The following is a 15,290-nucleotide window of genomic DNA, read 5'->3' on the forward strand; positions in this document are numbered from 1 at the left end:
GTACGTCCTCTTTTGAGCATTTGGCCAACTAAACAAAACCAATCCATTTATTCAAATAGCTGGAAGGGTTTTACACGCAAGGCAACCAGGGCTGCTCTGCTGCTTCTCTCTTGGGTCTAGCTGGTAAGCGGAAGCTGAAGTGGAGCAGAAATCTGCAGTGGGATCTCCTGCCCAGATCTGATACACCTTTTCTCAGTTGAACAGCTGCTCCCTACATAATGTCACCATCAGTAGAGCTCCCCTATCTTCCTGTTCATTTCATTTGGACTTTGGCTGTTTCTTATTTTCTTTACCGTATTTGCTGCTTGATTTCTGATACAGCTATCTGCTGCCAAACTCCATTGTGTTGTACAGGGCTCTTTGACCAGTGCTGCCTGGATCAGGCTATGTTTGTGTTACAGGCAGATTCTTTCTTTTTCTCTCTTATTTTCAGAACAATGAACTTAATACCAATTAAACTTTCTGGTATTTCATGTGAACTGAAGTATGGAATTCATTATATTTCTACATGAAATGATGGAATGATTTTTAAAATGCTGTATATTCTTCCTTCGGGACATTCAGTACCTAGAAATACGCTCAGAAATAGAGTACATTTACTGCAACTGTTATTTATCAATGTCCTTTGGCTGACATCCAAATAAATATTTCTTAATAGTGAAGCAAAGTGTGCGTGTGGAAGGGCGTTTTTATAGCAAGGGTTCTGACTGCCAGAGTAGGTGGATAGAACAACTAATATATTTAAATTAGACTTGTGAGAACCTTGTAGGTTTTTTATCAGCTGAAGTATATAAAACTCAATGCCTAGACAATGAAGCCTCAGTGATGGTGTTAGTCAGGGTCTAGCAAGGTATATGTACTGCCTGTCAGCTCTGCCACAGCATTGCCATAACTCAGCCCACTTGTGAAGTGCCACTCGCTCAACCCACCAGGAAACCCAAATCATTTGTAGCTCTATGGCTTGTAATGATCTCAGGTATCCTTATCTTCTTCAACAGTGCTGAGATAAACTGTATAGGAGCCAATGTTACGTTTTAGCCTGGCAATACCAAAATAGCTGTTAGAAGGTTGTTTACAATAGTAAAAAGTAGGATTCATTTGGGTAATGTGAGACTCCACAGTGTGCACAAAGAGGTTGTTGAAAAGAGCTCATCACTGTCTCAGCTTCAGCTCTCGTCCATGCTTATTCCAGAGAGAGGTGGAAACGTTACTAGGAGGATATCTTAAAAATTTCCAGTTCAGCTTTCTTATTTATATAAAAAACTAAGTCCGCAACCTGTTGTCTTTGTTCCCAGCTGGGTCTCTAAACAAAGTGCTTTTAACACCTGCTGAACTGAAGCAGGATGGTAAGTGTTCAGTAATGCTCTAACTTCTGGCTTTCAGCTTCATCTGCAGCACTGTGGGATAACAACTGATGGGCCTTTCCAGCCAGGTGGCAGACACAGCAATAGTCTTGAAAATACTATTTTTAAAGTTCAGAGAAAAAAAATGTATCTCTCTGATGCTTGTATTACTAGGTTTCTCTATCATTAAGAAAAAAACCCAAAAGCTCTCTACGTCTCTATCTTTCAGATTGTTAGAGAGAGCACAGTGGGGGCATTGCTACATGATTTGCATTGAAATAGTGCAAATTAAGTGCCATGCATTTAATTACTTTTAAATCTTTTCTCTTGAGGGTAATTTTGGTGTGTGGCACAGATAGTAGGAACAGCTCACCTATCCTAGAGGTGATGAATACCAACTTTGTTCTGCAGATGTAAATGTTACATTCAGACTTGCATATTATTAAGAAGACTATTTGGTGATAATGATAACCTTATCTAAAGCATGAACAGATTTCTCAGCACATTCCCTGCCATTTTCTGAAGTCTTTAATACCAACAGACTGGATTCCTAGCCTGATGTGTTTCTATGCTGGTAGGTATTTACTCTTATTTAACATTTACTTAGTGCTCCTCTGTTTTGTTTTCCCAGGGAAAGCATATATTTGAACATCCTTACAAATCCTCTTTCACTAGTCCTGTCTACAGTCTGGACTCCAAGAATTTGAGGAAGAATCCAGGCTGCTTCTTCCAGCTAAAGGCTGTGGATTTAAAATCTCTGGAATGAGATTTGTGCTTTACTGTTTTATGTAAAATCAGTCATACAGTTGGTTTCCTTCTTATGTACTTTGAGTAACATGGACAGTAATTCCATATCTTGCTCCTAGAATTGCTCTTTTGAGTGTTGTATATATTTACAGTAAGGACACTGTGAAGCTTTCTATTACCCTTTGCAGTGTGATGTGAGAAAGATACTATTATTTTTAAAACACATTTTTCATTTAATGGACTCTTGGAAAAGTATTGAAAAGCAGGGAAAGCAGCAGAGGCCTCTCTGGGGGTGAAGAGGCAAGGCAAGGGAAGCAGACGGTACAGAACACGAGAGATGAATGGCAGATATCATTCGTCACTTTTTTGTGTAAAAGTAGTTCAGGTAGTTCCTCCTCCCCATTCCCACCCATTTGAACAAGCACTCAACTTCATTTTCACTTGTAACAGGATTTTGCCCATCATCAGTGCCTCAAAAGCCCTGCAGAGGTCCTATTTCAAGTTGTTCAAACTTTAAAAGTATCTTTGACTTCATCTGTAGAGGTTCTTGATGTTAAACTGCCCCAGCGAGCAAGTCACTGAGATAATGTGTTTAATTCCAAAATCTTTGGGCAGTTCCGGTTGTTGCATGGCAGCCTAGCTCCTAAGTAACAGAGTTAACAAGCACCTCAGCTAGGGTTTTGGCTTCCTTTTCTGTTTGGTGTCTTGTATCAAACACTCCATCCAGTGAAGAATTAATTTTCTTCTGATATAAAACGATGCTTGTCTCGTGTAGAAAAGTTTGGTGAAAAGCAAAACTCTCTATTTTATCCAAGTCTGGATGCCATATGTTGCCTGTCTACCTGTTGCATGAGTTTTGGAAAGTTTCTGCCCTGGGTGAGGCTTTGCATTCCTTCTGTGAAGTGTCACCCTGTGTAAGGCAACTACACATCCTCTGTTCACATCTGCTGGAATCTGTTGCCTGTTTGTTTATTTTCATCACTCTTGAAAGAAGGGTGTTTAGAAACTTTGCTTTGAAAGTTTCCTTTGGAACATGTTTTAGTTATGTCTTTCATTCCATAACATGTAATAGATCTGTAAGATGCACCAAGAACAATTCCAGTGCAGATGTGAAATTGGAAGAGGTTTTTCATTACTCTAGCCAGTGGAGTGCGATAGCGGATTGGCTATTCCGTTGCAGTTTCTGTCCTTTTTAATGACCAATACTAGCACTAGCTCTCTTGTCCATGGAATCGCTCTTGTCTCCACACTACAGTCCCTCCTGAAGCTCCAGGATGTGAATTTGACTGATGACTACCAGGTGATGTTTTTCAAGGAGGGAGATAGTATAGAGTCTTAACACCCCAAGGCAGAAATGCAATCTGGCGTTTTCCTGGGTTACAGGAGCTTTTGAAGGTTGCTCTGGATCATGGAAACCAACCCTGGCAGCACTTCTGGGATTGCCAGATGAGAACTTACTCAAAGCATACTGTCTGCATTTTCACCATGCCCGCCTTTGCTTAGGGATGTTTGGTGTACTTGTGCATGTATCTCAAATGAAAATATTCCCATGGGAACTGGGAGATCTTCACTGCCTTTTGCAGTGTTGGAGCAGCAGAAGGAGCAGACTCTGAAGCAGGTCTCTCGGGTCTCCTGAGATCTGTCTTGCCTAGACTTCTGTGGAGAAGAATGTGAGCTAAGCTCTCCAGTAGGTCTGGGTTATAGTTACACACAAGGAAATGGGTTTTGTTGTTCCATGTTAGATAAATCCTATGGGCTGCAGGAATCTCATTACCCAAGGAGGGAGGACTAGCAGAATCCCAAGAGTTTGGGGTATTTATAGAGCAGATGTTTCTGCATGAGATGCTCATAAGGATACATTTTTCTGATGTTTTAGTTACAACATTAAAACTGCAAAGTCTGATATCTGGATAACTTATTCATAGCATTAATTAGCTATTAATTTGATCCTGGAGAGTTTTCATGCTTATTTATGTGTGATATATGTGGGAATTTTTTCCTGAGGCATTAATTTTCAGTAAATTTTTCTGTAGTCGAAGATATAGCAAGTGATATCAGCAAGCCACACTCTTACTGATGCACTTTTATAGTTTCTTTTTCAATTGTAACCTTATCAATGTCTACCTTAATATTAATCCTAATACAGATGAAGAAGTAAGAAAGCAGGATACAAAATACTATGATGCTGTTGATAACCAAAGCAGTAAAACAAATGTGCTACAAGTGTGGTCGGACAAATGGACCATAGAAAAACCTTTTACAACTGGGCCATGGGGCAAGAAAGGCGTGAAGAATATTTTTTTTTTGCAAAATTTGATTGATTTTTTTTTTTTTTTTTTTTTTTAGTCTGCAAGTGTTCCTTATGTATTTTCGCTTTCTGTTTCTAAGATTTAATGAGGGAATAAGAAATGTGATGCACAGCTCCAGATAAGACCATTTTTAGTGTGTTTCTGTTACCCTCAAGCTTAGTAAGTAATGTTCCCCTTTAATAGATGTGCTTGGAGGTGGAGTTGCTGTCGTTTATTGCTAAAACTCCTGAAAGGTATCACAGAGAATTTGAATTCTAATTTCAGTTTCATAAAGACTTTACATTAAAATTCACATTTGGGCTTTTGATACAAAAGGATTAGTGCAACTAGAGATGGAGAAACAGCATGTAGAATTCTCTCTTCCATATATCCTGTGGAATCATATTTTAATATCCACTTTACCTGCTTTGTATCAGCCATTGCTAGAGGTCAGGCTGTGTGTTAGGATTTGGGGAAAGGATTCATTTATCTGTGCATTTCATTTGTGTTCTTAATTGAAAGTTAATGTGCTGTTACAGCAACCAGCTCACAATTAAGTGTCTTCAGATTTTGAGAGGTCTCTGAGAAAATGCGGGTTTTTTTCCTAGTCATCCAATTAACATACCAGCCTGCCTGAGTGATGGGGGGACATGGGAGGGGACCATGATTGATTTGTTAATTACTTGGAGATTGGCAGTCCCTCTAGTTAGTTAAAAAGAAAAATTGGCTGCACGATCCTGATAGCAGAAGGTAATGGTTGTGTCCTGAGCTTTTGAGAGCTAACCTTACATGGGTTTGTGGAGTTCAAAGACCCTGAAAGCTGAAAGGTTGGCTGTGGTGTTGTTGAAATTAGTGTGTTTCAGTGTTGAGAAAACTTTCCATATAGGTTTTGCCTGCGAGCACTATTAAGAATCATTTTGTCACTTCATTCCCGCACCCCCCAAAAAAGAAAAATAAAAATATAAAAAAAAGAGAAGGGAAAGAAAAAGGTAGCATTTGGATAATTGACCTGAATTTTATTTATTTATTGGGTAACGGCAGGTTGATGCTTATGCAAGGCTGGGCCTTCAATGTGTAGCGTGCATGCTTGCTGGACAAGCGAGGCTGTTCATGGCTCCCCTCTAACAATTTCTGCAGTCATTGATATGTGCAACTTCAACAACTCCGAGCAGCCTTTCACTGCTCTGTCTCACATCTTCTACCTGTGCCATTCTCTTCTGCAATGTTTTGAGAAATTTAAAGCCATATAAACATACTGACTGTCATCTTTTACTTTCTAAATGTGACTGATCCAGGCTTTGTGCTGAATCTGCTGTACATAGTGTGAAAGGTGGGCTTTAAACGTCAAAATGCGGGATTTAAACTGGGTGGCAGTGACTTCCAGTCATGAAAGCTGGGAATACAGAACATATTTGGAGAACCTTTGAGCAGTCAAGGAGACAGTAGTTGTATATGGTGACTCCCATCTGAACTTCTTTGGAGCAGATAGAGGCCAAAGAAAGTGAAGAAGAATTTTACATAGAGATTGATTAAATAAAATATAGCTTATTCTACACCTGTTTTTAATCTTTTTCATTTTTCAGTTTCTGTGGCCATGAATACTGCTGAGCAGTCTTGTGATTTTATGTGCTTTTCTTAAGATGGTGATGAAAGTATTTTTCAGATTAAAAGTTGTGGCTTTGAAATTAAATTTTTGCTTTGTGTGTTGTTTGCTCTGAAAACTCCTGTCCAGTTTAAGGTATATCACTGGCCTCACCAGCAACTCAGAAAAATGTGTTTGTAGGCACCTCTGTGACTGTGTTCCCTTTTCGTTCAGATTCAGGGAGTTGCAGATGTGCATTGCCCATATTTTACTGAGTTTTAATAGGTTTGTCAGACTACTTTGCCTCCAAATTGTTCATCCAAGGTAACGAGTTCTTAGTAATTGTAGTATATAAATCGACGCACCTTCAACTTTATGGTGAAGGTTTAGAGGGCTAAATTTTCTTTTAAATCTCTCCTGTTAGGAATGTAAGTTCAGATGGAGCAGAAGCACGCAGAAGACTAAGAGAGTGTGATGGCTTGGTGGATGCCCTCCTTCATGCTCTACAGTCTGCAGTTGGCAAGAAGGATACAGACAATAAGGTAAACTTGAGTATTAAACCTTAATGGATGTTTCCGTTAATTTAGGCTGAAGTGTTGCACTAGGATCTGACTTCTATTTGCTAGTATCAGAAGGGGATTATGCTTGCCTCAGAAAACATAGTAATTATCTTTCTCACATCTCTGTCATGATATCCATGCTACTAGTGATGGGGTATCAGCATGTTGCTGCTGTGTTGCCTTGTGTGGCTGATGAGGTGAGCAAAGGCAAGTGGTTTTGATAGGTGGGGAGAGTAGTCAATTATTATTGTCAGTGACATTATTGCTATTGTTCTGCATTGTTTAATTGACACTTACAAGTGCAATCTCCAAATCAGAATTGAGTCCCATTGTATTGTGCTTTGTACAATACCAGCAAAGGAATCAATTCCCATTTTAAAGACTTTAGTCAGCACCATTTCTAAAGACTGTTGTGCTTAGACATTAAGGTATGTCTTCAGACCTGCAGCACTTAGATTGTGGCTTTATTTTTTTAGGTGCAGATTTTGATTAATCTGTTTTTGTTGTCATCTCATCCTGTGGTGCTTAAAAGCATATTTATATACCTAAGGAAGATAATAAGTTTAACCTGTTCAAAAAAGAAGGAGCATACTATTGCTTTATGACACCAGTAAGGCTTGTAAAGCATCCTTATTTTATTCTTTTTGAGTCCCACTGTGTGATGGATTGTACAAGGGAATTACAAGGCCCTGTCACTTAATCAGATAATTTTGGAAGTGGATTTTGTAACCACCTGGTGGTTTCCATTGCAACCTACAGAGCATTGCTCTTGTCAGAACCTGATGTGCTATGGATTAGCTATTACTACAGGATAACGTGTGTTCACCTTGAAATTCTCACAAGGCCTATGTTTTGACCCAGAGAAAATTTAATAAAATGGGCCCCTTGGGGATTGTAAAGGTTGGAAGAACCTGATAAGTAAGCTGATAAGAAGCTGATAAGTACCAAAAAAACCTTCTGTGATCATTTTCCACTGTGTGTTTGATCTTTTGGTGAATTTTATTCTTTATGTAAGATCAGGTGGTATTTTTGATTAGAGAGTTTTCATTTTGAATGGGTACTATTTATGAAGCACTTCACTTCTGGAAGATTTTAGAACAAGAGCGAACCTTAATTTAAGGAGTCTTGACTAAATCTTCCTTGAAAGCTACATTCTTTTCCTGGGGCAGGTGAGCTTTTTTTAAATTCCCCCAAACCCTCCATTGTATAACATAATGGTTTGCAAATAAGAGGGTGCAATACTTGTTATAACATAAATTTCTCTGTAACAGTCTGTGGAGAACTGTGTGTGCATCATGCGGAACCTTTCCTATCACGTCCACAAAGAGGTCCCCGGAGCTGATAAGTACCAAGAACTAGATGCCAGTCAGACGACAAGCATGGGAGGCTCTCAGAAGAAGAAGAAAGATGATGCTGGTTGTTTTGGTGGAAAAAAAGCTAAAGGTATGTGTTGCAGAGAGCTCAGAACTGGACATGGATTTGGGGGTAAATTTTGCTGTGTAGGCCTGCTCTTGCAAGCACGTTCATCATGCTGGTTTAGAACGGTGCAGTTTGTGGAGGTACGTGTTTGTAGTGTCGTGGCATGTGTTCATCTCCGTTGTTGCATTACTACTAGATTATTTGGGAATTTTTTCCATGATTGCTATAGTTTTGTTTGGCTTTAAATAGGAGTGGTGCATGCTGGCGGATGACACTGCTGTTGGACAAAGGGGGACGTGCTCTGCTTCTCCTCTACATTGCTGTGTTCTTGCATCTGTCAAATCTATGCTAAGTCCACTTGCTTGGCTGTGTAGCATGTGTCACGGCCTCTGGACGCCAGGCCAGCATGCATTCATCCGAGTGCATGGTAGTCCTGTCTGTATGTCTTCTATGCCTCCAGTCTCTCACATTTGAAAACAAACTAAAAGCCTACCCTCCCACTCACAAGCAACACATACAGCCTCCCAATTCTGTCACTCTTTCAGTAATTTAAATTGCAAACATGATTTTGTAGCTTTTAATTGTCAGTCACTTTTAGACCTGTTCTCTCCTCTGGGGCAGGAGTGTTGCAAATGAGTTTCATTACAATAGAGGATTAATAGTCTCAGTAACCCCCCTTCCATCTTTCCTTTAGAAAGAGACACTCAAATTATATCCGTTTTCTTTGTTGTTTTATAGAAATGACTATTCTAGACTGAATTCTGAGATAATTAACTCCATTTTCCGTCTAGGCTCCGTTCTCCTCATTCATGTGTACCCACATCCTGGCTTACTATTTATAGCCAGGTCTAAGGAAGGTTTTGGTCCTGAAGAGCTGATACAGAATTGTTTGAACTTGACGGACTGTGTGCTGCATGTTACTCTTCCTTTGATCTGACCTGTACATGTTATTAAAATGTTACATATTTCCATATGTGCTAGGGAAGTCATCACAGTGTGAACTTGCTTTTGCAGACTAGTCTGTCATCAACTAGATTTAAACTGTGTTTAAAAAAAAAAAAAAAAGATACAAAATTGATGGGAATCTTTTAATGACTGGGGGGAAAGCTCAAGAAAGAATTTCACCTGCTTGGCCAGCCTGTTCCCACAGTGAATGACTAAAACTTCAGTGTGATATCCTTTGGAAACCTTGAACATGTGCTGACTCAAGCCTGTTTCCTGCCACTTGCAGTCTCTGTTGTTTTGCTGCTTGAGAGCAACACAGTCAGTGAAAACATTTTTAGACATAAAAGCTATGAGTGTGCACTGTGGGAGGAGGGGAGTGTGCTGATTGAGAACTGTCATCATCCTCTTGATGACAGTGAAAAGAGAGCGCTCTCAGGTGGCTGTCCTTTGTCAAGTGTCTGCCGGTTTCCTCTGGGGCTGACCTATATATGCCTTCTGTGTCTGTACGCCTTGATAGTTTCTGTTTATCAGCCAAAGCATCTGATCATGTCTTTTTGGACAAATTGGTTTCAAAATCATCTGACACGGAGGACGAACCTGCAGATTTCAGTGAGCAATGCAGACACTCAGTGACAGCTGGGGTTTGGCTCTGTGTTTTCAGCAGGAAATGACGATTACCAAAGTGTATTTTAACATACTTTTTCCCCCTTTTTGCAGTGCTCTTTTTAAAGTCTGTTGTTCTCTAGAGGGAAATCAACTGGTAATAATGCTGAGCTCGCAGCTGGTAGTATGTAGATCAGAAGGATAGAGGGGGACAGGCAACCGTTGTGTTTAAAAAATAAAAATCCATTAATAGATGTGCTTTTAAAATCGTAAAGAGAAGCTTCCTTTTCTCACTACTAAATTTATGTGAATACCTTGTTTGAACCTGCCTTAATTTTCTCAGTCTAGGACTTCAAAATAGATCAGTTCTCTCCCCCTCTTGTTCACTTAATCTTGCAGTGTTTCCATGTTTATTTTATTTTATTTCATGGTCATTGATCATAGCATTTCAAACACCTCTGCAAAAGGCTAGTCATCCTTCTGTCCCCTCAATTCTGTAAGCACCTTTTCATCTAATGAAAAGAGGAAGAAAAAAAAGCTGTGCGGAGAAAGATTGGGTTTTTTCAGCAGGAGCAAAAGGGAGAAAGTGGCATATCTTGTTTTGGTTTGGTTTTTTAATTGATGAAAGTTCTGTAGTATTCTTGTAATACTCAGCTTTTGAACCTATTCTGTGAAATTCTGCCTCTTTGTGACTGTTCCTTTGTGTTTTCTTCCTTCCTGTAAATTTTTGTTTTTCTTTTGCTGCTTTTCTGGTAATTAGAGGAGTGGTTCAATCAAGGTGAGTCTTTGCAATACTTTCTTTTCATCATCGCCATAATATGCTTTGTTCAGCTTTTACATGCAAGGCTAAGAGCTGAGATCAAGGTCTTGCTCATTCACCTTCTCCTCTGCTCCCCCAGTGCATCCTCCTGTTCATTTCAGTAGGCATGGAAATCCTCTAATTGAGTGAGCATTTGTAGTTTGCTCTTCCCACACTGAGAATAGAAAAGACAAGGTTTTATTCGTTCCTGGTGTAAGTGCAGTAAGGGAATTGATATGCAACTGGCCTTATAACCCTATGAGAGAGGGAGGGAACACGTGTGTGCGAGTTGCCTCACAACCCTGTCATGTCAAAGTACAGCTTTGCTAGCTGGTCTGCGTAGCAGTAGCCATGAAGACTCAGGAGCTTGGATGTGTGTTCTCGGGGATCCTTGGTGTTTTGTCTGCTTGGGCACGCCTGCCTGGGCTGCTGCGTCTTTGTTACTGGCACTCAGACTAGCTAGATGAAGCTACCCCCAGTAAATGCCTCGGGGGATATGCCCTTTAGTTTCTCATCCTAGCACGATAAGTAAAATTGCAATTGGAATACACAAGAGTGAGGCTAAAGTTTGCCTCTCTCCCTTCTAGGCTGGGAAGTTGTTAGGCTGTGAGTGCCCTGGAGACTTCCACTGTGTTACTGAGACTTATTCAGGGGTAAAGGCAGGGTCATTTTCAGTTTGTGACACTTGCTTCAGATCAGTGAGTTCTGGAGGGTTGAGCCAAAGGAGAAATGTTGGAAGGAAAAAAAAAAACAAACAAAAAAAAAACAAACCAACCCAACAATCCTAATTGCTCCACCCAATAAATGATGCTCAGTAGTGTTCTGTGAGATGCTGCTTTCAGACTATGACTGGTGAGCCTGTGGAGGATGGACATGTTGGCAAGACAGAGCTCAGCCCTTGCTTTCTGTCACTCCCCTGCAGTCTAGTTCAGTGGGTGTATTAACAAGCACAGTATTGACTGTTGGGGGTGGAGGGGTGGGCAAGGGGAGGTTGTTGTGAAGCATCTCTTTCCCTTCAACTTTTTTTATTTTAACCAGAAGGAAAGCATTTGGGTATTAATCCTTCAGCAGAAATGGTCTAGCTGAATAGCTGTTTTGATTATCCAGTAAAGCAAAACGACATTTGAGGAAGATCAACAACAACATTAGAGGTTAATAATGCTGGGTCACACTTCAAAGTCTGTACTGAGTTTCCAACAGATTGAAAATGCCAAAGGTCATGTTTTCGTTGTTTCTTACATAATGAAAAGTAGTGGGGGGAGAGGGAAAGAATTTTAATCCCACTGTTTCAGAGACTGTAAATTGCATCTTGCACAAGCAAGTCTCATGTCAGGCAGTTTTCCCAAACCAGAGTGCTGTGCCAATTCCTGCAGCCAGGTCTCATAAAACAGACCTTTCAGCAGGCATGTTCAAAGCTGTCTGTCTCTTGGCAAAGTTTGGAGCCATGCTTCTGATCTAACAGCATCGTCTCTTCTCTGGCATACCTCGGGCTGGAAAACTTGGAGAGCAGGGAGATGCACAGAAGGGCAGAAATTGAGATGTACAAAACCAGGGTATTAAACTTCTTTTCTACTGCTAGTGTGGTCATTTCAGCATCCCTGTGCACTAGCATTACTCACAGGCTTGAGTGACAGGGGGAGGTGTTCAGAGCTACAGAAGCTGGCAGTGAAGCTGGTTTTCTCTGATATCGATCAGGCCAGGGAATGGCTGAGAGGTTTGTAATTGGTAGGCTCCTGAACCTGCTAAATTTGGTCACCTTTTTTAGAAACTGCAAACCAGTATTTGTGGGTCCTGTAAAAATAAAATGGGAAAAATACCAGCTGGGCTGCAGATTGAAACCTTTGCCATCTAGATGGATTTCTTTTGGAGTCTTCTTACAGCTTTGTCACCTTCTTTCTATAGGAAAGCCCTGGAAAATGTAGGTGCTTCAGGTATTTCTGAACCTGGCCCTTGCTCAACTTGATTAAGCAAGTAATTTGTAGAGTTGAAATCCCCTTGGTCAGAGCTCTGTGCTCTGAATTGCTTCCATTAGTAAACAGCTGGCAGCTTCTGGTTTGAACAGATGTGGTTTTGCCTGCGAGGTGGGTTAGTTTCTCAGAGGGCTGAGAGACAAACTAGCAAAGGCTTCATAGAAGATGGCCAGTATTTGCAGTCTGGCCCAGAAATTGGGAGACAGTGACTGAAAATCACAGAGCACGGGTGGGGTGTGCTGTCTTAATGAAAGATGGTTTAGTAAACAGGCAGTTGCTTCTGCATTGCCAGCTCAAAAGATGTAGAAGCCAACACTGCTCTCCTGGCCAATCTCTTCCTTAAAAAGTTGTGTAAACATTGCATTAGAAAGAAGGGAACTCTTACTGTGCCATCTCAAACCCCAACCTTTAAATTATAGAGAGAACTTCTGAAATGAGTAGTCGTGTTGAATAAGGTCTGGCTCTTGGACTAAATGTTCTGAGGTTTAAACTAGCTAATACCGGAGACATGAAATTCGGGGTCATGTGAAAAAACAGTTTGTCCTACTTGTAGATAAGAGTCACATTTATCGGACTGCCTTAAGTCTGTAATCTTTCCTAAACACTGACTGACTTCCTTCAATGCTTTTTTTTTTTTTTTTTTTTCCTTTTCTTTTCCTCCCTACGCCCTGCTTTTTCCTGTCAATGCTCTAAGGGTCAACAAGGGTTTGCAGCCAGTGACTGGGTTCAGCTGCCATTATGAAATGCAATGTCCTTTGGTGATGCGCAGCATTTTTTCTTTCTGGTATTTGGTTCCCCAAGCAACATGTTTCTTGTTCTTTCATGGAGCAAAAACTTGAGGGAGGGCTGTAAAGTGCAGCTAATTCCTGTCCCTTTCTTTAGAAAAGATACCTTTCAAAGGAGTGGCATGGTACCTGGCTGCATAACCTTTTGGCAGCTTAGGTAGGCTTTTTCATACTTTAGTTAAGCAAATTACTTCAGATGAACAGACCTTCTAGGTGCATGTTTTGTTTTGCACAGTAGTTAAAGTTGGCTGGTGTTCTGTGTTGGCATTTCAAAACAAAAGTGTGTGATATTTCCAAAGAAAGGGAGGGGATGGAATACTACCTTAAGGTTGTTGGGTTTTTTTTTTTCCTCTTGATGTTATTTCTAAATATTCATATTGGTATTTAAAAGCTCTATTTCTTCTCTATATAGTACTGCATATGTTTATGCTTTTGTCAAGAGGAAAGGTAGAGCCCATTGAATTCACTGTGCAGAAGCTGTACCGGCTCCCTGCTATAACAGGGCAGGTATTGGCCTTTCCCATTTTGTGACCTATTCCCAGTCAAGAGTCAGACTAATCTCCGTGTTACATTTTCAAGGACCATTTTCCTGTTTGCTTTTAAGAATCCTGACTGGTGGAGCTTTCAGCCCTTCCTGTAAACGTCCATTAACAGCCCGGTAAAGTCCCTGTTCAGAAGCCACCTCTAGCAGCTTAAATTGTGTTGTTCTGAATTCATCCCATCGCACCTGCCTTCCCTGCTCTTGAGGGAGAGGGACTAAATAACTTAATTCCCTGCTCCCCTTTCCCCCCCAAATAATTTGGGAAAGCTAAATTGTACACTGCTGTCCTCAGAAGCCATGCAGATTGCTGCCCTTCCTTCCAAATCTCTCTTTCTCTGCTGTCGGTACCTCTCCGATGGCAAGGTGCCTGCTTATCCCACAGCATCCAAGTGGGCTTTCCCAAGGCAGTGTGTCTCCTTGGGGGGAGAAGAGGGAATGAAAATTAATCCTTTCCTCCCCAGCTGTTTACATAACCTTGAATTCCCAACCTAACTAAAACTAAAGTCCAGGTGTTATTCTGCTTTCTATGAAGGATTGTATAAATTAAAGCTGTTGCAGTGGTTTGAAACTGTCTCTTAGTGAAAGTATGGAATTATTTCCATTACTTTCTAATAAATAGTCAAAATGTCACTTTATTGATTGAAGGGCAATTCAAGGTTAAGTTGTTGCCTGCTGTCTGTACAATATATTAAATCTAGGCCTTCCTGCCTGATAGTCACAATGAGAATAGAGGCTGCAAAGCAAGCCTATTGTTTTTTTGCTCTGCTGCTCAGTTTCTGCTTCAGCTAAGCTTCAGGTGAAAATTCCTCTGTGAAAAAACCCGAGTAAATACTGGGCTTCTGAGGGAGGGGCATAGCTTTGCCAAGAAGGGAAATGGCACAGTTTGCCAAGATCTTAAGCACTCTTAAGACCCACTGAAATGCTAGTGCTAAGCATGTTTGTGGATTAACCTGAAGGTAGCAAGGATTTTTGTCCCTAAATTGCTCATGCTAAAACCACAGCAATGCAGCTGGATTGCAAGTCAGATATGTACAAATATGGGTAATAGTCTGTGATTTATATTCTTAGTCTGTATCTTCTCTCATCTTGTAGATGCACATGACAGTAACTTACCTGTCAGTATGCTGACAGTCTTTTCCATCTGTTGTCTTGTTTTTTTGCACAGGAAAGAAGAATGGAGATTTGGACAGGAATTTTGATACACTTGATTTGCCTAAGCGATCTGAAGCAGCAAAAGGTAATGCTAATGTTTGTGCTTTTGGAAATAACAGGTAGCCTGGGAGCTGGAGGCTCTTAAAGGGACTTGAGACGCGATCATATCGGGCTGATCTCTTTCTTTTGTATTCAGTTAATTGAAATAATGGATGTGTCAGTGCTTGTTGTTATCTAGTATTCAATACTGGATATAACCAGCTTTTATATAAAGCTGCTGAATTGGTGGAATCTTGTAGAAGCCCATCTGATTTGGTGTTAGGTGATTGTAACTCCATAGAGGGGTGGGTGCGTGCTCTCTTCCTTTACAACTCCATTTGCAAATCGTCTGCTCTAGATGTGAATGTAAGGAGTTATGAAATGCATTAGGTGAGTGTACTTATCACTAACCTTTTCCCTTCCCTGGCATCTCTGTAGTTCTTCAGTGTTCCGATGCATTGGAGAGTGACGGCAGGGAATGAGTTCAGTTTTTTTGTCTTTACTGGTAGTCTTCTCC

The 15,290-nt window shown here is 40.6% G+C and overlaps 1 protein-coding gene across 16 annotated transcripts in view; it reads left to right on the forward strand.

The window, feature by feature from the left end:
* ARVCF (ARVCF delta catenin family member) overlaps nt 1–15,290 on the forward strand; it is a 293,557-nt gene that overhangs the window by 232,100 nt on the left and 46,167 nt on the right. For 14 of the 16 annotated variants that reach the window (XM_030024130.2, XM_030024128.2, XM_030024129.2 and 11 more), the window contains 4 exons: nt 6,385–6,502; nt 7,792–7,963; nt 10,248–10,265; nt 14,748–14,819. In XM_030024130.2, coding sequence (XP_029879990.1) covers nt 6,385–6,502; nt 7,792–7,963; nt 10,248–10,265; nt 14,748–14,819 — 380 coding nt within the window. The remainder of the gene's footprint in view (nt 1–6,384; nt 6,503–7,791; nt 7,964–10,247; nt 10,266–14,747; nt 14,820–15,290) is intronic. The other 2 variants (XM_030024135.2, XM_030024137.2) reach the window with 1 other exon arrangement.

The sequence above is a fragment of the Aquila chrysaetos genome, chromosome 9 (genome assembly GCF_900496995.4).
Source record: "Aquila chrysaetos chrysaetos chromosome 9, bAquChr1.4, whole genome shotgun sequence".
Classification (NCBI taxonomy): Eukaryota; Metazoa; Chordata; class Aves; order Accipitriformes; family Accipitridae; genus Aquila; species Aquila chrysaetos.